Raw genomic sequence first — 22,289 nt, 5'->3', positions numbered from 1 at the left:
TTGGGAATACAAACGCTTTTCAATCTGATGTGTTTTGTGAAGCACATTTGCACTAGACAATATAATTTACAGGGGAGGGGGACAAAAGGCCCACAGTGTTATCAAGATACAAGTCTGGTGCAGCAAAGTAAATTTTCAGATACGCTTGGGATTAAAACCCAGCAGACATTATTTTTCACAATCCATTTTCATCACCAAGTATAATCAGTTCTGTCCAAAGAAACTTTATGAGGTTATTTCACATCGGGAAACTTTCAGCGGCTGTCCCGCTTTGACCTCACTGTCCACTGCTGTCACTTAATGGCAAACACTGCATGGACCATACAGAGGACAGAACCAGACTGTGGGACACGTTCAAGAGAGGACAACACAAGCACTGACCTGTACACACACACCAAAAGTTTCCCAAGAGCATCTGTTCTGCACCACAGCACATTCAGAAGTCAGCTTCAAGACACACACACACACCCACACACACGCAGGCATCCCAATCACATTCTCACAATCTCTCCTAAAGCCCTAACACCTTGCAGACAGTCTTGCCAGCTATCTGATTTTGTACTCTGAACCATTTTGCTATTGTAGCCGTGAAAACTATCCTTACATGAATTCATATTCATGTTATTTCTTTCTATTTATCGTAATGGGGTCATGATGCTTCCAAAATGAAAGGGCCCCTCCCCTCCCCTCTGTTAGTGTGAGTCTCTGTCTCGTTTCTCTTTTCAGAGGAGCATAACAGAGTACCTTGCCAAAACTCAAATTACTCCTCCTATCAGTTGCCACTCATGTGATTCAGAGAGCATCACAGAGCTGTTGGCTTAAAAGCTGCTGTGTTGTTGGGGAATCGAGAGGTTGATGACAGAGAAAGAGAGAGAGAGAGAGAGAGAGAGAGAGAGAGAGAGAGAGAGAGAGAGAGAGAGTGCCTCTAAAATACATGTCTGGACCTCAGCCCAGCAATGAGACGCCCTCTGTCCAGAGGCCACTTGTGGCAAAGCGGGACAGTTTTGGTCGAGAACTGAGACCTAAATACACCTTATCACAGAGAGAGAAATAAATCAGGGCAGTAGGGCACAAAGACTGAGGTACCTGTGCCCAGATACATATTTTAGGCTGTAAAACTATGTTGTTGGAGGTCTGTGAAAATTGTATAGCACAAAATTGCAGACAGTGACTGCTTCCACACACACACACACACGCACGCGCACGCACGCATGCACGCACGCACGCACGCACGCACGCACGCATGCACGCACGCACGCACGCACGCACGCACGCACGCACGCACACGCACACACACACACACACACACACACACACACAATGATTCCTACTCCACATTCTCTGAGACAAATGTACAAACTGCCGGAATAAATGTTCATGATAAAAAAAACTTTTTCTGAACATGGAGTGAAAGGGATCATTTACATCAGTAAGATACAATTTTATGTATAGGAATCCAAACCTCTAAACTTGTGTAAGCCTTTGAGATGTGACTCAGCATTAAGCTCCACTCACTCACTCACTCACACACACACAAATTTACTGTATTCATATAAACATAAAACCAACCTGGAAGGCCATGACAGCAGTAATGAGTTTTGCTGTTTTCCTCGTTTTTGGCCAGCAGCTGAGTCATGACGAGTTTCTACCAAGAGCAAAGGAACTGCGGAACCGATGAGAAGCATTTTTCTAACTGTATGCAGAGGGCAAAGCTTCAAAGGCAAACCTGCACGGTTCAGCTTAAACCCTGTTAATTACTTTATGGCTTTTTATGAGAAAACAAAACACAGTAATTTAATCAGAAACGTAATGCAGTTCAGAAAGAGATTCAAATCATCAAATTCACATTATTATAGTCATTATCTCCCATTTGTAACGGCTGAGGAAGGTTGAGATAGCTGTAACGAGCATATTGCTTTTGAGCTCCCCCATGGTGCTGTGTAATAGCATTTGCTTTATTGTCTATGTGTGCGTTTACATGCACGTCTTTGCATGAGCGCCTGTCTGTCGCCCAGCTCTCCTGTCTGTGTGCCAGCTCTCCTGGCTGTTTTTTCAGCAGGTACCTAGTTCTCTTTTCTGCATCCAGCAGATCAGATTGCATCTGTTTAAAATGCAAACACACACTAACCTGTTTCCCTTTCTGTGGAGAAAATTGCCAGAAGCTGAAGTTGAGAGATTCACACAGACCCTGTTTCTCATCTCTGCAGCATGTAAATTGCAGCCCCTCAATCAATGTCCGACTGTGCCTCTTTCCGTCTGGGAGCCAACCACAATGCAGAGGCCCGTGAGTTTTCTGGCATGTAAACAGCAGGTTATTCCTAAGACTATTCCTCCCTCAGCAGCTCACTGATAGCTGAAGTTTTCCTTTCGTTTTTTTGTGATTGAAAGTGTGCTTGTTTCTTGCCTTTTATTTACTTTCTTTTGAAAAAACAAAATAGAATCACCCAGAGACCATCACGCCACATAACCTTCATCATACCTGTCTAGTTCAACCTGCAGGCCCCCTACTGGTGGAGATGTGGTTGTCTGCAAAACAATGGAAACTTGCTCTTGATACTCTCATCATATTTTAAGGGAGATGTCCTGTATGCAAAAGAAGCCATATTTCTGTAATCTGCTGAAAAAAATAAACATGGCTGCAAATAACAGCACAGTCCTACAAGATCATAAAATCAATGAAACAACACAAAAGCAAACACTTTCTCTCACAACCAAAAAACTAAAATGGCTTGACATGGATGACAGCTGTACCATTACGTGCAATACTTTGAATCTTTTGTCAATCTCAAGATCTATTGGGGTAAATTTAAAGTTTTTATTTGGTGGTTCCGACAACTTTCTAGTTGTGTACCACATTTGACATTGGGAGATAAAACTAATCAGGTTTTATTGATGAAATTGTAAGTGATGCAGGATGTGTGCCAAAATCTATGGGTGCATGTGTGTGAACCTGATCACTCAGAAGTGAATTCAAAGTGGGAAACTGTATTAATTTCCTAATTTGAATTAATTTAGTTGATGGATGTGCCTCATTTCATGTCCCACTCCCTACCAATGGCCCACAGAAGTGCCAGTCTTCATATTTCACATGTTTCGTATCAAATTTAATTACTGTATTTTTCTGTTAAAACTGACAAAAACGTCCTTTGAAAGTGAAACACACTCAAACAGGAAACAGAGGAGTGTTTTCATCACTTCTCAGACTGGTCATTTGGGAACTGTCAATGTTGTGCTGAAGAGTTTCTCAGATACATCCACATTATTGACTGAGGTAGAGAACACACAGGGCCATGAAGTTGAGCTGCAGGTCGGCGCTACTGGGCAACCTTGTGCCATATCGCCACGCAGCTTTTGTTTTATTGCACACTTAGTTCAGAAAGTGTTGACAACTTTTGAGACGGACAGCTACAAACTGAAGATATGGACTTGTTCAGAGTGCTATGGGATTTCTGCTCTTCCACTCCAGACAACCGCGAGGCTGTGACAGGCCCCAGCTGTTTAAGCAAAAGAAGACGCACACTCATCAGGAAACTTCATGAGTTGTGGTGGAAAAACAGTATGAAACAGCTGAAGAGACAGAATTTGTGATATAATTTTAGTGTTGTTGATGTTAAGGAAGCTCATTGGCGCACTGGTATAATGGAATATATATCACTATATATTATATAGTTTAGGTTCAAGCCTGTGTCTGAGCTCTGCAGTCACTCTGTTAAAGGACATAACCACTAAGCCAGGAACTTAACCAGCAGTACTTTAATGATAAGAGCAGAGTGAAGAGACTGACCGTTGCTAATCAATACTGTTGGTAGTTGGTTGTTGGTAACAATAGAGGCAATTTTCCCCTTGAAATATCTACTGCTGCTACCTTGTGTAATGGTAACAGACTTTGTTATTCACTTGATTACGTGGAAATAATTAAAGCATGTTGCTATTTCCGCCCTGAACGCTGAACAGCTTTTTGCTCGAAATATCTAAATTTGAATTGATGTCAAATAGCCAGAGGGGTCGATCGGTAATGACAAAGAGGATGAAAAGCACTAGTGTATTCCAATTTAAAACCTAACAAGAATTCCTTCTGTGAATATGACCATTATGACCAATATGATTGAAAATGTACCCTCAATGTAAAGGAACCAAAGGATTGATAATTTAAAAGAAACAGGGCAAAATGCTAAATGCTTTTCCAGTAAACTTAGCATAAGAGACGAAGAGTGTGTTGACCTTTAGATAATTGAACTGAAATCATTCTGTTCATGCTGCAGATTGAGGCATTAATCAAATAACATTCCACCATATAATGGATTATTTTATAGTCAGAAAAATAAGTGAAGTATCCCATGACAGACAAAACACTGGATGAGACCTGCACATCAATAAGTCATGGGCTCAGTGAAAATGTGTGTTGCACAGCTGGCATATGACGATGTGGGTAGATTCATGTCTAGAGTAGGTGGCCGGGAGGCAGAGAAAGTAAAATATTTGTTCTACTCCAATCCCCCATGTCATTCATGCAGACGTAAACATATGCTCCAGATCCACGCATTCGCTGATTGAGAACATTGCTTTTAATTACAGTTTGAGTGTTTATCATGACAACAGCCCACTCCCTAGACCTTTCTTACTGTTCTCCGATAATAGATGTCTGAGCAAACATCTTAACCCGCATTCCGGTGTGATGAACTGAGCGAGAGGAAATGCAGGCACGGCGCTCACATTGGCATACAAAGTCATTCAACCCGTGTTCTATTGATCCATATGGTGCATTATTATGAGATGTAAGCAAACTTCTAATCTACCAGCAGTTTCAGCATTTACCAGGCTCAAGTGTAAAATATTGAATGAACGGCTTTACCAAATGCAATCAGCAGTAGCACGTGCATAACATCTGACTTATACAGACTATGCCTAAGGTGGCCACAGAGGAGTGATTTAACATAGAACAGAGGAACCACGGAGACACATGTATTGCCGCAAGAAAGAAAGGGAAGGATGGAGAAGGAAAATACATGAAAGGAAGTGAAGAATGTCAACGAATGAATCTATGTATGAAATGGGATCGTGGGATGGAAGGCAGACAGATGAGGAACGAAAGGGAAAAAGAGAACCAGCATCACAGTGTGCGACATCGAACCCAGCGGCAAAGTCAACACTGTCATTAAAGTGGCGATTAGATCAGTAGGAAAGGTGACGCAGCGAGCACAGACACTAAACATCCCAGAACATGACTGAGAGGCTCTGAGCTGACCTTCATGGGGTGACTCGCCAGGAGTACTGACATAACCCTTGTGCTTAACCAAGTGATATCACAATATGTATTATGGATGGGAGTCACACAGTACATCAGGATATGATGCTGTCAAAATACATCGACCTTGACGTTGATGGAATCTAGAAAATAAAAGCTGCAAGGTATCTGTGTAAGTGACGCAGAAGAACGAACTGCATCCATGGGAAGCTGTTATAAAAAGCAGGAGTCAGTCAGGCTTTTAAATGTACTCACTTGCTTTATAAATTTCCGTTTGCAGACTGATATAGACAACTTAAATAAAACACTGTGTAATAAAGTTGCATATAGTTGTACACATTCCTTTATTTAAATGCAAAACAGCCATTTGCCAGAAGGCAGAACACTTCAAATGTCTAAAAGAAGTAAAAGAAGAATGACATCGATGATATTGGTTCCATCGTAACAATGCAGTACCATCAGAGACCATAATATAATATATTGCCATTTTGGTTTTGTCCCATTCACTTTATTCCTGTAGATTTGCATTTTACACCTGAATGAATTGATGACAATCTGCATTTGCTCATAGCACCACTTTGTGAGATTGTAACAGAAGTGAATGACATCTAAGAGAGAGAGAGAGAGAGAGAAAGAGAGAGTGAGAGAGAGAGAGAGAGAGGGAGAGAGAGAGAGAGAGAGAGAGAGAGAGAGAGAGAGAGAGAGAGAGAGAGAGAGGGAGAGAGAGAGAGAGAGGGAGAGAGAGAGAGAGGGAGGCCCTGGGAGTGACAGATGAGTCTGACTCTGGCCGTATAGTGCTCGTCTCCTCCCTCATATGGGCTTACAGACAAACAGTCAATCATCCTTTGTTGTGGTGACCCTTACAGTCATCCCCCAGCCAATGAGGGATGAAGGAGAGGGCAAGCTTCGAAAATTCACTCTAACCTTTGTGTCCAGAGAGGGAAACGTCATATTGGACTGAGCGACAAATTGTTCTGTGTGAGGTCGAAATGGTTATTGGTGAACTGGGGAAACAGATAGAAGGGAAGATATTAAAGTTTGTGTTTGTGCCATGGTGCTGATTTCTAGTTATATTATTCAGACATTCATTACTTGTTTGATTTGTATTGAGTTTTGTTCCTTACTTAGCCTTATTACTTTAAGATTAATAAGGTTGTTTAAAAGTCAGATGGATATGGACGGAAATGAAACAGCTTTGAGCATGACAGCTGCTTCATTTTCACTTTGTTATACTCTGTAACCTTTGATGGCTAGTACAATTTGTGTGTCTGTGTGTGTGTGTGGGTGTGTGCCTGCGCATGTACGTATATCAATATCACACTCTGGGGCATGATAATTTCCTTAATCATGGAAGCATTCTCAGAGGGGGAGACTGTAATATAGCCAATCACTCTGCCTTCCACCATTAACAATGACAGATATTATTTTGGGAGGTAGCAGGAGCGGGAAGGACATCCTCCTGTTAAACTATACAACTACACACTCTGCTACAATATTATCTGACACGTGGTGAAGCCCCTTATTCAGGGCTGCACTTTCACTTTAATGAAACAGACAGGGTCAAGCAATCCTCTGCAAAATGACATCACATTTGTATATTACACCTTGGGAAACACTAAGGGGGGGACACCGGAGGCGCTGTCAGGTGTTGAAGGGAGAAGCATTTACACTGTCTTTACGTATCTTTTCCAAATGGTTATCACAGACGCTGTTAATTGCACAGACTCTTTTAATTGCCAGGCATTTCCTCTATATTGCTGCTGCTAAACATTCTGAATAACATCTTGTTACTCTGCTGTGAGATTTAACAAGCTGTCTGCAGGCATGCTAGTGACCAGGGAGATAGAGAGTCATTAACGCTCCTCTCTCTATCTCCTCAGTGCTTAAGGGAGAATGTCATTAGCATCTCTCCCTGAGCCTGACAGGAGAGTCAAAAGAGCATCTGCCTCTGTTCTGCTGCTATCTCGTCCTCTATCACTCATCCCTCGAGGCACTCAAACGCCTTTTGCCACCGGCTGACCATACCGCCATTCATTAGGCCAATCACAAATACAGAGGTGCTGTTATTTTAGTGGAGGAGCATGGTGGTCAATCAGAGCCCTTCAGTGTGAGGAGGCTGTAACATTTGCAGTATTTGCAGGGCACACAGATGTACGGATCTAAAAGCCTTTGATCACCTTGATGACTACACAGCCAGCAGCCCCGGAGCATTTTTGCTGAGAACAGAGATGGAACTCGGCCCAACGTGGCGCTTGTTCCTGTGCCGGACAGACTGGCAGCCATCTGGATTATGTACAGTATCAAACCACTGGAGTGAAAAATCTGTTCCTGAGTTTAAGAAGTTTTTGTGAGTGATGACATTTTAACTTTTTGAATTTAAAGTTAAAAATTGGAGGACTTAATACATAAACTATTACAGTGAGAATATCCTGAATATAAATTGTGACTTCAAAAAGGCCCATACAGCAGGGAGGGACGATGTGTTTTACTTCATGATGATACAAATAAGAGAATAGCATCTCATCAATGTACTCTGTCTGGCAGTAACTGTATTATGGAAGCCAAAGTCTTCTTGATCATGTTCTTGTCAATAACCCGTTCAATTTCACCACAGACAAAGTCATAACTGGAGGATTACTTGGCCTTGGCGGATGTATGCATGCTCTCTGTGTGTCCTCTAGTTGAGGACGCCAGGAACAGGATATTTTTGGGAAAAACTGGAGGTTGCTACACTGCTACTATAGCTTTCTTCCTTTGTAGGTGATGAAACATCATGCAGCTTGACTAAAAGTCTGCCAGGAAGTGTAGTTAAATAATTCTGAATGGATGAGTGTAAAACAAAAATTCCTTGATGTTTCTCTCTATTATTCTCTCTCATCTCATTGTTTCCTCCCACTGACTCATTTGAAGTTATGGAGCACCAATGTTGGCACCTCCTCTTTCTTGGCAAATCCCCAATACTTGTTCACTAAATGTCAAGGTAGTTCATCATTTAAATATGTTTTCTATCTCTAATGGCTATTACTGACGGTTTACTCTCAGTTAACCCTGAGCACATGTGAGCTATATATACACTACATATATATACAATACTTTGTATATGTATACACTACAACTACTACAGCAAATCATTTTAGCTGAGCCTTTTAGTAATGTTAATGAAGTCAGAGGTGATGTAACATTTGGCTTCTCATATTTCAACTATTCAGCTGCAGCAACATTGCTGCTAAAGTGCAGCCTAGAAGAAGAGCATTTATTTTATTTTCCCTGTATTTATCTGCATTTTATTAACATTTTCATGAAATTTAAATGCTTTCTAACTCACCAATAATGTCGCAGTATGTAAAGGTGCAGTGATATTCTACACTAGCTCTTATCAGGGAGGCTTTACTCTGCAGCACTTCGGCCCCAGAATAAAAAAGCACAATTACTACATACCCAAGGGAACACAAGTGAACACACATACACACACTGTCATATAACAACTGAAGCACAGAGAAGAGGGAAAGATATAAGTGGTGGTAGATGTTTGTGTCTGCTTGCCTTCTCACACTACAAATACCCTTTGTGGCTTCATATACCAGTAGTATCTCAGCTGGGTCAGTATACCCCCTAACAGGCAAGGAGAGACTCCTGTTTGTCAGCCGTGTGTTGTGTGTGCTGTACCTGCACCTTTGTGCCTGTGTGAGCGCCCTGCACTCAGGCTAATTGAAACAGATGGAGGAGTTGAAGAGTGAGGAGAAACCCTGAGGGCAACGGGGATGAAAGGAGAAAGGAGACACAGAGCATAACCAAGCCACCAAGAGAAGGACAGAGAGAGCGAGAGAGAGAGAGAGAGAGAGAGAGAGAGAGAGAGAGAGAGAGAAAGAGAGAGAGAGAGAGCGCACCAGCCCACCGCGCATACACATCACCACCACAGGTGCTCACCAACAGGGACTCCAAAGTAATACTGAAGACAGTCAAAAGACGGAAAAGGAGAGTTTGTCAGATTGTAAGTTTCGAAAGTTATCTCAAGTACGGTTTTCTGAAATGTAGCTTGGGAGTTTAGCGATTGCCAAAGGCTGTAATTATACAAAATAGAGCATGTGCCAGCTGTCATTCTGTGCTTCTTGACTAAAACAAAATAAACCTAAGTCTTCTGTTTCAAACACAATTTCTTTCCAGATTCTTTAGCAATTGCAGTGTTTGTGCCCCAAAAGTCTGGCCATTATGCAACAGATATAAAGTAAAACATACACACATTTACTTTCATTAAGCGTTGCATTTGAATTTTTAAGCGGTGCATCTGGTGTTACTGTACTGTTCAGGCCTCATGTAGAGTCGCAGAACATTAAAGGTAAAATTGGCACATAGTATGTATAAAAAACCAAATTGATAATGATCGTCCACTTTGTTTTGGATGATCCAGAAACTCACCAAGAAAAACAAAACAGAACAATGAACATTTTTTTTACAACTTGTTCATTCAGTCTCTATTGTGTCTTACCTGAGGAGATGGACGTCAAACACTGGGGGCGGTTGGATGACTGCTGAGTCCCAACAGAAAAGCTGCTTCAGAAGTCTACTCTGCTTCGAGGAGACAAACGTATCAAACAGTGATTTCCATTCGGCATCAAAAACATATCTGCTCGTTTAAATATTGAGTCAAGTAAAGAACTTGATTCCATCATATGGTTCTAGGCTGATGCCTGGAGAAAATATGCCTGCAGCTCTCAGGCTGTCGACTGGACTGCTGTGCCTCTCTCTCTCTCTCTCTCTCTCTCTCTCTCTCTCTCTCTCTCTCTCTCTCTCTCTCTCGTTCCTTGTGTGAGTGTGTGTGCATGTGTGTGTGGGAGTGTGTGTCCGTAAGCAGGTTATGGCGGCCTCTTTGTTGTGCATTGTAAGAGGATACTGGCTAATGAAACAATACCTGGTCATTCAAAAGGAGATGGACAGACTTAACTGAGTCATGCTGAGACTAGGTTAGACCAGACAGAGGAGGGGTGACTGAATACCTTCTCTGTGAGAAAAAGTGTGTGTGTTTCAGTAGGTTCAAAGGTCCTCTTGGGGAGTTAAAGGGGATTATATGGTTGAGGGGGTCTGGTGGAGATGAAAGTGGGAATAGGAAATGGGGCAGATAGAGTGAAACAGATCACCATTTACCTGTGGGTAAACTCTCCCTCTCTGCAGAGGTAATCCACACCTGCATTAATAATTGAGCAATGCTGTGTGAGTGTGTCTGTGTGTGTGCCTGAGAGACATTCAACCATTGTTTATCTGAACTGTACAGTAATTATCCACACCCAATATTATTTTCCCCATTGAAAGGCGTCGAAATTCTGTGATTCTGTTTGTCGGTTTACCACATCTGAATGGATAAAGGGTTTTAACGCCTGATGAATTGTTATTCCCAAGCGCTACACCAAGCCTCTCTCTATATATCACTCTATCTCTTTCTCTCCTACTCTCTCTCTCTCACACACACACACACACACACACACACACACACACACACACACACACACACGCACACAAACACATCCTTAGTCAAACATCCTTATATTCCTCCCACTCTTTCACCTGAGAAGGGCATTGCTTCTCACTCATGTCAATGAGATTTCTGAGTATTTAACAGTCTGAGTCAAATCCTTTTATACCTCAAATTGATCTAATCTCAAACTGAGCCAAAAAAGTCTATTTACATATTCATGATGTAACACATCATCGATGTCTAAATCTGACTAAATCTGATGAGGGTCACCTTCAATGAAAGCTGCAGCTGGATTTAGCTGATCAATGCTAGCTGCTGTTCATGTGGGCGATAAGGCAAAAAGATGGCAGTCAGTATCATGGACGTTCCTTTCTTTACACTCCATTTTATGTTCTACACCATCAGAGAAGTGATTACTCAATTGATAGTGTATTTAATTAATCGTCTTTATTTCTTTCCTTAGCACTACTTTTCACTGCCTTGAAGCCACCACTCTTCATCCCACTGGACTTGTTTAAATGCAATGCACAAACTATAAGTGTCTATTTCTGTTTTTACACCATCACAGCTTCAGCCCCAGGTGACACACTTCCCTTTAGTTAACTTTCATTTTGTTTGACAGTTTTATTTTGTCAACAGCAAAGGACCTGAATTCCACTCTGAATTGCTCATATTGATCAGGTGATTTTACAAGGGAGCATGAGAGTTTGGTGTGACAATATGAACCCATGTAATGTCAGGTTGAAGCTTTGACACTCACAGTTGTGTATTACTTCACCTGGATAGTCAGTATGTGAGACGGGTAACCCTTGAAAGAGCTGTGAGACAAATGAGAAGCAGCTTCAACAGTAGGAGACAGACAATGTGGAGCAGAGGGACAGGGAGCAGCTTTTATTGAGCGTGACACAGAGAAATGGGATCTGGGTTTGTGGGCATTGGAGTGGTAATTGATTCAAGGCCTAGATCTGCTGGGAGGTTAACCTCAGGAACATTGTTGTATAGGGGCTGATAGGCACTGTGATACCTTAAAAACACTCACATGGCAAACTCGAAGATTCAACCTGTGAATGCTTTGGCAGGCTACATTGCTATTTAGGGTCCGTGCATGATGTGCTGGAAGACTATTGTTTTTGCTTTAATTTTAATTTTAATTTTAATTTTAATTTTAATTTTAATTTTAATTTTAATTTTAACAATCACTCATTGTTTTTTGAAAAAATAGCCAGAAAAAATGTCACAATGTTGAAGAAAATGAGGAAAATCCTGGATCTTCCTTTGATGGAAAGCCAACACTCCCACCCAAGTTCCATCAAAATCAGTCCACAGGTTTTCAACGAATCCTGCAAACCGAAAAAACAACATAATCTCTTTGGTGGAGATAATAAAGAGAGTTTACTTAAGAAGTATTCTGTTTCTGTGTTTCATATTAAAACTCCTGATTATTATTGCAAAGCCCCTCAACTTTTTGTTGTTTCTGCTTGAAAACACACTGCAGAGGGAAGCAAGATCAAGATAAACCCTCAGTTGGGAATATAATCATTGAGTCAGCTTATGTTTTTTATATCACATACATTACACATTGCATTCATTATGCTTTAGGCTCCAAAGTGATTAGGGTGAGCTGGGTGGCATAACTGACCATGATGCTGAAGCTGCTAATGAGCGACCTGGCATCTTGTTTACATCCTCTACTCACAGATAAATCATCTTTGCATCTCTGAGCTGGAACCAGTTTGTGATAAACGATACATGATATATTTGGATAAACAAAGTTGAGGTTTAGTAACACATTACTGCTTTTTCTAGTACAAGATCTACAAGCTAAGGTCCATAACCTAGAAAGAAGTTAGCATCCAAGGTACATTAAATGAGTTATTAAATCCACGCTGCTCTGAGTTTGTGTTTTATAAAGTCAAGTGGTGAAGGACTATGGTAAACCTTTGCGGGTTGGCTATGTGTCTTCCAATTAGAGTGAATGACGATGCAAAATTCTAATTGGAAAAATGAAAAAATTACCATATACTTTGACAGCCAAAGTTGCATGAATATGCAAATGTTGACGCAGGGAACCGTTGTGTGTGATTATATACTTGTGGCAGATCATAATAAATTCAGACAGTAGTTTACAATAAAAGTAGTGAGTCTCTTTTCCCTGAGGATCCATCTCAAGGAGAAATGAACAGTGGGTATCAGAGCTGGAATGATAACAGTTAATATTCAAACATTTCATGCAGCTTCGTCTCATTTAATTGTCAACACAGGAAATCTCATATTCTGACAAAAGGCAAATAGAAACTAATTTTCAAATGTGCAGTCTTGTCAATTGAGTGTGTGCAGGTCTGCACAGAGGGGAGAACAGAGGTGGCGCTGAAGAACACACCACTTGTGGAAAGTAGGTTTCACTGTGTGGCAGCAGATGACAGTCGGAGGGTGACAGGAGGACAGGAGGTGGGCCGGAGGAGGGGGGCACTCAAGGCTGCTCGACTTCATAACTTTACTGTTAAGACGTGGAAGAAAAGGGTAATGAGAGCAGATTTTTGTAACAGCCACAGTCCATCACGAGACGGCAGAAAGAGCATGCAGGGACACACTCTGTGGATTCTGAATGAGCACATGTGCCTACTTCTCTATTTGCTCATGCGCATGTGTATTGGGCTTCAGAGTGAGGTAATGCTTCTTCGGCGTCTTCATTGTTTTGTGCATAGGTGACGTAAAGCTGAACAGAACGTCGGCTTGTGCGTTCAGATCAGCGAGGTGTGCGAGTCGAAAGCGTCTACAACGGTGCATATTACCCCAGCAGGTCCTCAAACATTTATGAGTTCTTCGGCTCGTGTTGCTCCACAGAGGCCTGTTAGATTTCATTGCATAATTCTGTGCTCTGTTCCTTCCTCTATTGTGCCAATGAACCTCTGTTTATTTGCCAGGATATTTTCTATCACTGCTCCCTGAGCTCACAAGACAGAATAACACTGAGTTTTCATCACAGAAAGGGCTGGTTAATCTCTGCTCCTACACCGCAAATTGAAGTTGTACGCACTTTTAATAGCAGCTAAATCTGTGACCTTGAATCTAAACTAAAGCTCGTCTTCTCATCTTTTCTAACACGGCACCAACAAAAATCTGTAATAACAATTACTTGTTTGATTGAAACACATTTTTTACCTGTAACACTAGATAGAAAATATTAATAATATTTCAAATGTATTCAAATGTATTCTGCTGAAAACACACTTGCACAACAACAAGATAATAAACATTCTGCTGCCGGGGCTGAGCGAAATTAAAGCGTCAACAACCGTGTATGGTTCTAAATTATGCACACCATCTATCTGTATGTCTGCCTGCCTGTCTGTCTGTCTGTCTATCTTTCTATCTACTTTTATAATTTTGGGGTGAGCGAATATTCCGATCCTTAACCTTATTGTCTTACTTAAATTAAGTCATAGTTCTCATGTATTAATTTATAAACACAATAACATATTACTGTATATGCACTTTGTGAGCTATCTGTTCTATCCTGAAATCACTGTAAGTTAACTAGTGCACCTGCAGCACTGAATGTGTTGCAGGGATATTGATAATTTTACTCAATTTCATGATTTTCGAGTCATTTAGTTTAAAACATATTGTATATAATGTAATGATTGCATTACTATGGGCAATGTGCTTTGCATCGTTAGATCATTTGTGTAACAGTGGACTTGCATAATGTGTTATAACTAAAATGTCAGATTGAACTCGTGTGCGCCTGTGATGTCTGATTGATTTTTACTTTAGATGTATTCTGTTCACACAGTCGCATACAACACACACATGCATAACAATGAGATGATAAACATTTGAGCTTAATTAAACTATTAAGAGCTTTCTGTGTTTTTAATCATGATTAATTATCTACTGATTTGTTTCCCTCTCTTGCCCCATTTTCTTTCTTTCTTTCTATCTATCTATCTATCTATCTATCTATCTATCTATCTATCTATCTATCTATCTATCTATCTATCTATCTATCTATCTATCTATCCATTCAAATAGACCCCTCTTGACTGTAACCTCTTATAACAAGCTTTCTTAAGCAATCTTCGCGTTTTTGCAAAGGTGAGAGAGCCGAAGATGACATTCTGTCACCAGGCAACACATTGATGTGAGGTTTCAAGCTTCTTGAGAACACATGAAAAGGCAGCTGCACCCATCCTGGAGAATGTCAGAAAAAAATGTATCTCCATGTGTCACACAATGTACGGGTGACTGATGAGTAGAACATAATACTGAATGGGGGATTTTACTCTATATAGAAATAAATCCAATACGTTCAAGTAAAATAGATGAAGAGTGATACAATGGTGCCCACTAGTGCTGAAACACAATACCTGCATTTTTGGAACTGATTCAACTACACTTGTGCATGGAGGACTCGCTTCACAGTTTAATTCACAGGTTTAGAAAGTTAACGTGTTGTTGTAGTGTATATTTCAGTGCTTGTGTATTGCTGGCTCACACCCCAGTCACTACCTGCCGTGGCACTCATAAAGTAGGGAAGTGTGTAGGGAAAACTGTAAACATTTTTCTCTCTCTGTCTGTTCATGGAAAAGCAGACGGTGCAGAAGGGAAGATGGAGAATAATTCCTGCAGGTGAGAAAACTCATTTCTGTGTCTCCTCCTCTCTGACCTGAGGGGATGAGGGTGGATGGTGACACCGTGTTCCTCCACAAAGTCTCCACTGACGTTTTGTAGCAGACCTCCATGTGCTGGGATACTGTGTGAGATGGATTCTTCTGGCGAGACAATCCATCATATACATATAAACATGCCACAATTTCAATCCCAAACAACTGCTGCAACATCGTACAGAAAACATTTACACACACACACACACACACACACACACACACACACACACACACACACACACAGGGGTGAGGCTCCTTTGTAGACTCAGTTGCGTCGAACTTATTCTACTCTGACCACAGTTTACTCACAGGGAAAAGGTCACGGCTGTCATCCTTCGCTGAGTCACAGTGTAGACAAGACTGAACTTCACACAGACACGGTGTCATTTATCTACAGTGACACTCTGCATTCCTCACCACGAGACACACAAACTGATTAGAGGGCCCGTCAGGCAAACGCCCTCACAAGTCATTAGCAGCAGTGAACCCTAAATGGTCATTATCATAACCTATTTGGTAATAACGATGCCTGCCTCTAGGTATTTCATTACAAGGTCCTGGGGAATCATTTACTGAAAAATGAACATGATGCTTCGGAAGGAATAGTTGTAGCTGATTTTTTTTTTCAAATCATCAACATTTAACATCACCGGTCAAGCTTTGGAAAACCGCGTTTTAGCACTCAGCTGGGTTTTAGAATGCTAAATAAAAGAAGCTCCTGTTGTGAAGTAGTCCATCTCAGTCAAATGCTTCAGTTCTTTCTATTCCTTGAATTTCTTGCACGCAAACAGTGAATAATGAAACACGCCTTTAAGTGCAAACAGATACAGTACATGGAGACACAAGTGTACAGCACATTTGCTATCAAATATGCAAGAATCAGAGGAAGAGAGAGAGAGAACAAAGAGAAAAAGAAGGGGAGAAAGCACCAGGGGTGACGGACCATTTTCCCTTGTTATATCCTTCACTCAATTCTATGTCTCTCACCCACACACACACACACACTGTACTTGAAGAATGTAGGTCATTCCTGTGGAGAGATGTGAAAGTGAATAGTAAATCAAAACTATCTATCAGCGGATGTCACAGCGATGCTTCCCCAGGGCTAAACGGAGATGCTGGGTCCCAGGGAGGCGAACTGACAGCTGTACAAGGACACACACACACACACCCACACACTCATATTTTGTCAAACATCTCTGTGAAATTGTACTGTGGATCTGCTGCATAACTCATCTGGGCCAAAGAAAACAAATGCAGTTGTCTGATTTCAAATAACAGGCCACTCATTAGTAAATCTGTTTCATGCATCAGTGTTACTTTGCATACAGTCACTTGAGAATCACCTTAGTTATTAAAAATAATTATTTCTGTGATTTCCTCACTCGCTCACCATCTCTCCCTCTCTCTCTCTCTCTCTCCCTCTCTCCCCCTCTCCCTCTCTCCCTCTCTCCCTCTCTCCCTCTCTCCCTCTCCCACTGGCAGGTCATTTAAATGCAGGTGATGCCCTTGTTTCCTTTCCTGTCGACCCTGTCTAAGCGTTGCTCTGTGAATAAATAAAGAAAGAAACAGGCCCAGTGCTGAACAAGGCGTATACATTACAAAATCAGCTGTGACGTCCATTTCTCCTCAAACCCGGGGCTCCTGCCGCACTGCGCCAGTGATTTATTTCGCCTCTAGTTTGTGAAATTGAAGGCATGTCAGGTCAAATCACAAGCAGGATCTGTGCAAGGTTGCCACAGAGGACAGCAGCTCAGCCACAGGTCTGCAGACCAACAATGACAGCTAAGGAGGCAGCTTGGGACATTCTGGATTGTCTCATTCAGATCAGGGACTCATCACTTGACATGTGCACCTCTGCATACTGTATGAAGTAGCTCATATCTATAGATATTTGGGTCAGAATCTATGCTGTTTTGTGCAGTTAAGTGCACTGTGTAATCTGTGATTCTGCTATAAACAAAGGGTTGACTTTAGCACCAAGCCATCAAATCAGAAGAGTAAAAGCTTCAATTGGTCTCAAACCGATAGATCTCTTACATAAAAGACAGACTAACATTACAAAACTCAAGATACTCAGATATTAATGCCTTCTGGTGAAGTTAAAGATTGTTTTGTTTTTTAATGTTAAGAACATGTATAATATAGCAGGAATTATCTAAATATGTTCATGGATTTAGCACTTGAATATTCAATATAACTGGACTTAATTTTCATTGTTTTGGTTTTTTTTATTCATTGAAGAATTCAGAATACAGCGCAGTAGTAACGACGGCCTGTAATTTCTAAATTTTAAACTCATATTCAGAGAGTTACACTTGCAAAACTACATTCCTAGCCTCCCGTGACGTCACAGGCACGCGACGGTTCCGGCTGGTGAGCATCATTGTTTTGGTTCCGCTTTGGAGCCTGTCCCGGTTCTCCGCCGCGTCTTACCGGTTTGACGGCTTCTTGTCGTCAATCGAATGCTGCTACAACGTAACATGGCTTTGTGCAGCCTCGTCTTACTGAGTGTTTTCCTCTTTTACAGCTGCTTCGCTTCGCCTCCCAATTTCGTCCTTCTATTCGCGGACGATTTAGGGTTCGGTGACCTGGGCTGTTACGGTCACCCCACGTCTCTGACCCCCAACCTGGACCGACTGGCGGCCGGCGGACTCCGTTTTACCGACTTCTACTGCACCAGCCCGGTGTGCAGCCCGTCCAGGTGCCGCTTAAAATCTCTTAAATCTCTGCAAACAAATTCACTCATAAATTCAGGTCCTAGGCGACAGGTCTCTACAGTATGTATAATGAATTATTATAATTCCATTTTCAATGGAGTCGTTCAATCAAATCTCCGTTAATTGACATTTTAGACGGCTTTTGTATGTCGCGGTTCACTTTTAGTCACATTTCACGTTAATGTCACACTTTCAGCAATTCAGCAATTATCAGGACAGTATGAATTTAAGGGAATTTAGTTGTTCTATCTCTAAAGGAAGCTTGTATATTCATGCTTCCCCTTAAGTCAATTTCAACAATTATTGTAAGTGCTTAACAATAGTTTGAAGCCTGAAAATATCACTGAAATAAGTATTTTCAGTTAAGTTCCAGTAGAAATTTTGCAGATATGAAAAATTAACCAAAATTGAATTCGCCAATCATATCAGTTCACGAGAGCATCATCATATTCAGTATTTAATTAGTAACTTGAAAATGAGAATACAAAATCAGTCGAGAGAGGCATTGCTCCACAGATTTCAGAAAACTGTGGATGAAATCACACCTAATAAACAAACTTGTTGTGTTTATGATGGCTTTTCAGGGCATCTTTGCTGACTGGGCGCTATCAGACCCGCTCAGGTATTTACCCAGGAGTATTATACCCGGGCTCTATAGGTGGTCTTCCTCTCAATGAGACCACCATCGCCGAGGTGCTGAAGCCACAGGGCTACGCTACTGCTGCTGTGGGGAAGTGGCACCTGGGAGTTGGACTTAATGGAACGTTTCTCCCAACCAAGCAGGGATTTGACCAGTACCTAGGGATCCCTTACTCCCACGACATGGTTGGTGCAAATGAGTTTTGAATAGTAGTAGAATGAAGTGAATCAACCAGTTATTCATTCTCATGTATTTGATCAACCCGTGTGAAATTCATACCCATTCTTTTTTTATTTCTATCTATCTGTTCACTGCCTCTGTTCTCCTACTAGGGCCCGTGTTGGAACCTGACTTGTTTCCCTCCAGATGTGAAATGTTTTGGCTCATGTGACATTGGCGCTGTAACCGTTCCCCTCATGCATAACGAGGTCATCAAGCAGCAACCGGTTGACTTCCTGGATCTTGAGAGGCTCTACAGTGACTTTGCTACTAATTTTATCACCACATCAGCCAAGAAAAAACAACCTTTCTTCCTCTACTATCCCTCTCATGTAAGCAACTGACAATCAATCATATCAATCAATCATATCAATCAATCTAAGCCTAAGTCTAAGGGTTTAATCTTGCTCTTCGACAGTGTAACTTTTGGAATTAACAGACTGGATTTGCAAAATGAGAAGTACAGGGCAACAGGAAATGAGAAATCTCACTTCCTTCCACAATCAGTTCAATCTCCTTTTAGATACATTATGGCAACTACAGTAAGCGCACAAATAATACATATTTAAACCTTCTCCTTCATCTTCCTCCAGCACACCCATTACCCTCAATATGCGGGTCCACATGCAGCCGGGAAGTCCTTAAGGGGTCCGTTTGGAGATGCCCTGTTGGAATTCGACAACACTATAGGCAACCTCCTGGCAACCCTTGAGCAGACAGGAGAGATCAACAACACACTCATTTTCTTCACTGCGGACAATGGGTGGGTTTGTATGAGGTCGATGTGTCATGTACTTTGATCGAGCTAAATTTATTGCAGTGCTGTCTTAATGTTTAACAGGACGATGGAGGGTGAGGAGCAATTGTTAGATGAATGTTTATGTAATTACTCACCTGACCTTCTTATTCTTTAATGTGCTTTCTTATTAATGGCGGAGTTTATCTTCTATTCAAAGGTGTGTTATTTGTCTTTGTGTGCAGGCCTGAATTGATGCGTATGTCTCATGGAGGTAATGCTGGCCTTCTGAAGTGCGGTAAGGGAACCACCTATGACGGGGGCATGAGAGAGCCGGCCATCGCCTTTTGGCCAGGGACCATCAAACCAGGTTGGGACACTCCAGTAAACTAAATTTGAGCTTCCAACAAAGACAAAAAAAAAAGCTGATGTAAGGATGTTTCCCATGGTGGTTTTGAACTTCTCTCCTGTTCTTTAGGTGTGACTCATGAACTGGCCAGCACTCTAGATATCCTGCCCACTATCGCAAAGCTGGCAGGCGCTAAACTACCCACAGTGCTCCTGGATGGGGTGGAAATGACAGATCTCCTCATCAACGGCGGAACGGTAGAGGCATCGTTCCTCACACACAGTCAACGCTGCAATATTGAGAAAATGGACTAAATGTATGAAATGTTCCTTTGTTGCAGAGTGAGAGAGAGGCGATGATGTTCTACCCAACAGATCCAACGGAAATGTACGGACTCTTTGCTCTCAGGTTGGGGAAGTACAAGGCGCACTTCTACACTCGAGGTAGGCTTCAATTGTTAGTTGAAATTAAATGAAATGAAAGATCAAGTATAATCACACATAAACAAATGCTGGGTTCTGACTTCTGGTGGTTTCTGTGTGTGTGTGTGTCAGGTGCTGGTCACAGTGGCACTGTCCCAGACAAAGACTGCCAAATATTCTCCGTCCTCAAAGCCCATGATCCCCCTCTTCTTTTTGACCTTGAATCTGACCCGTCTGAGTTCTACCCGCTGTTCCTGTTTGAACATCCTGAACTCAAAGACGTGTTGGAGAGGATCATGAAGGTAAAGCAACAGTTCGAAGCAACCATGGTGTTCGGTGAGAGCCAGATAGACAAAGGGTCAAACCCGGACCTGGAGCCCTGCTGCAATCCTCAGTGTAGCCCCAAACCCAGCTGCTGTCACTGCTAAAGGAGCAATGGTGATGTGAAGGAAATCATAGGTACTGCACTGATCTTTGTACCATTTTTTGTCTGTGAATGGAAATGTTTCCCACTGTCTGGGGTGTATGTGGACAGTTATGCACTAATAGCTGTTAAAATACTGTAAAGTAATATTTGTCATCAACTGTCTCCTCAGTGAGGACATGATCCTATGTAAATATTAACAGATTTCTGTCTTGTATTCCCCCCTTTTTTATATCTGTTTTATTAAACTATTTCCATCTCAACTTCCTGTCCAATCGGAATCTATCATGTGTTCTTATGAGAAACTGTGTGGAGCCCATGTCATCAGCGCACACACACATTATCGAGTAAACATGAACAATGAAGACAGCATTTTCGTTTTCAGACATCAAGCATATATTTTATTCATAAGACCAAACCCATGACAAGGCAGAGTGTTTTTTTGTCATTTTGCTTTGTTTTTCCCTTGAATTTTACAAGTCCTTGTTTTTAAAGATACAAGATAGGATATGTTTGATCTGTCACGTACTGATTTGCTCTAGGTATACAGTGAAGAATCTTGTGTATGTAATAAAGTCAAAAGTTTGATTTAACTGTTAGTGTATGCCTCAGCAGCTATACAGAACTACTGTAGATCATCCTCAGATTGGCTTGTGTAGCTGTATGGAAAGATGGGTTTTAACTATATTGGAGCAAGATAGAAAAACTGAATCAGGAGCAAATACAGCAGATACAAAGCAGATGTGGGTCACGCTGTCGGAGCTCAGAGGTGATCGATGTGATCGGCAAGATGCAATAATAGTCCCGAATGGTAGCTGACTCGCTCACTATTCAGCTCTAACAGCAGATTGGTCAGTGCTCTGATGGTTGTGTCACACACTAATGATGTCTCATCTCACAAATGTGCCCTAAGCGTGCCGCTGAAGCCTTTCTTTACACACAGAGTCGGCGTGAAGCCAAAATGCCACATGTGTGGAAACATAAGACGCTAAAGTCAAATTATTGCAAGATCACGACCAATGTTTTTGCTTTTCTCCAGGGGTTTTGCCTAGTTGTGATCTTTTTTGAATCTTTCTTTTTAATTAATGTACATATTCATTTCAATAACATACTCAACATAAAGGACACAGCACTATCTTAGTTTGCTATATATATACATGATCCAACTGACAGCGATACATATGTAACACCCTGCCTCCCTCCTGCCGAGTCAACTTTGAAGTGAAGGTTAATCACTGAAAACCTGCAGATCAGGGGTGTGTGTGTGTGTGTGTTGTGGCCGTCGTGACTGAAAATAGCACAGCGTGATGTTAAACTGAAGGGAGGTGGTTACAGGGCTTAAAGCCTGCAATGTCAGCGGTGAGTTGACCGTACGCACTTAATCAAATGACCCC

General features: G+C 41.6%; 2 protein-coding genes across 5 annotated transcripts in view; one reads left to right on the top strand and one right to left on the bottom strand.

Moving 5' to 3' along the window:
• The window catches only part of shank3a (SH3 and multiple ankyrin repeat domains 3a), a 151,078-nt gene extending 141,057 nt beyond the window's left edge, over positions 1-10,021 (bottom strand). For 3 of the 4 annotated variants that reach the window (XM_076142107.1, XM_076142108.1, XM_076142109.1), the window contains exon 1: positions 9,732-10,017. The gene's annotated coding sequence lies outside the window, so the exon portion shown is untranslated. Of the gene's footprint in view, positions 1-9,731 lie in introns of all 4 variants that reach the window. The other variant, XM_076142111.1, reaches the window with a different exon arrangement.
• Positions 10,022-17,775: 7,754 nt separating this feature from the next.
• Positions 17,776-21,158, top strand: arsa (arylsulfatase A). Its single transcript, XM_076142629.1, has 8 exons — positions 17,776-18,089; positions 18,690-18,930; positions 19,078-19,296; positions 19,558-19,727; positions 19,946-20,070; positions 20,179-20,306; positions 20,390-20,492; positions 20,604-21,158. Exons 1-8 carry the CDS (start codon positions 17,851-17,853, stop codon positions 20,897-20,899), a joined length of 1,521 nt encoding a protein of 506 aa, XP_075998744.1. The 5' UTR covers positions 17,776-17,850; the 3' UTR covers positions 20,900-21,158.
• The last annotated feature ends 1,131 nt before the right edge of the window (positions 21,159-22,289 follow it).

This window comes from Genypterus blacodes, unplaced genomic scaffold (assembly GCF_046128005.1).
Source record: "Genypterus blacodes isolate CSIRO-AG114 ecotype Tasmania unplaced genomic scaffold, CSIRO-AGI_Gbla_v1 ptg000021l_1, whole genome shotgun sequence".
Taxonomy (NCBI): domain Eukaryota; kingdom Metazoa; phylum Chordata; class Actinopteri; order Ophidiiformes; family Ophidiidae; genus Genypterus; species Genypterus blacodes.
Note: the sequence above shows the minus strand (reverse complement) of the source record. Positions and strands in the feature narration are given on the sequence as shown.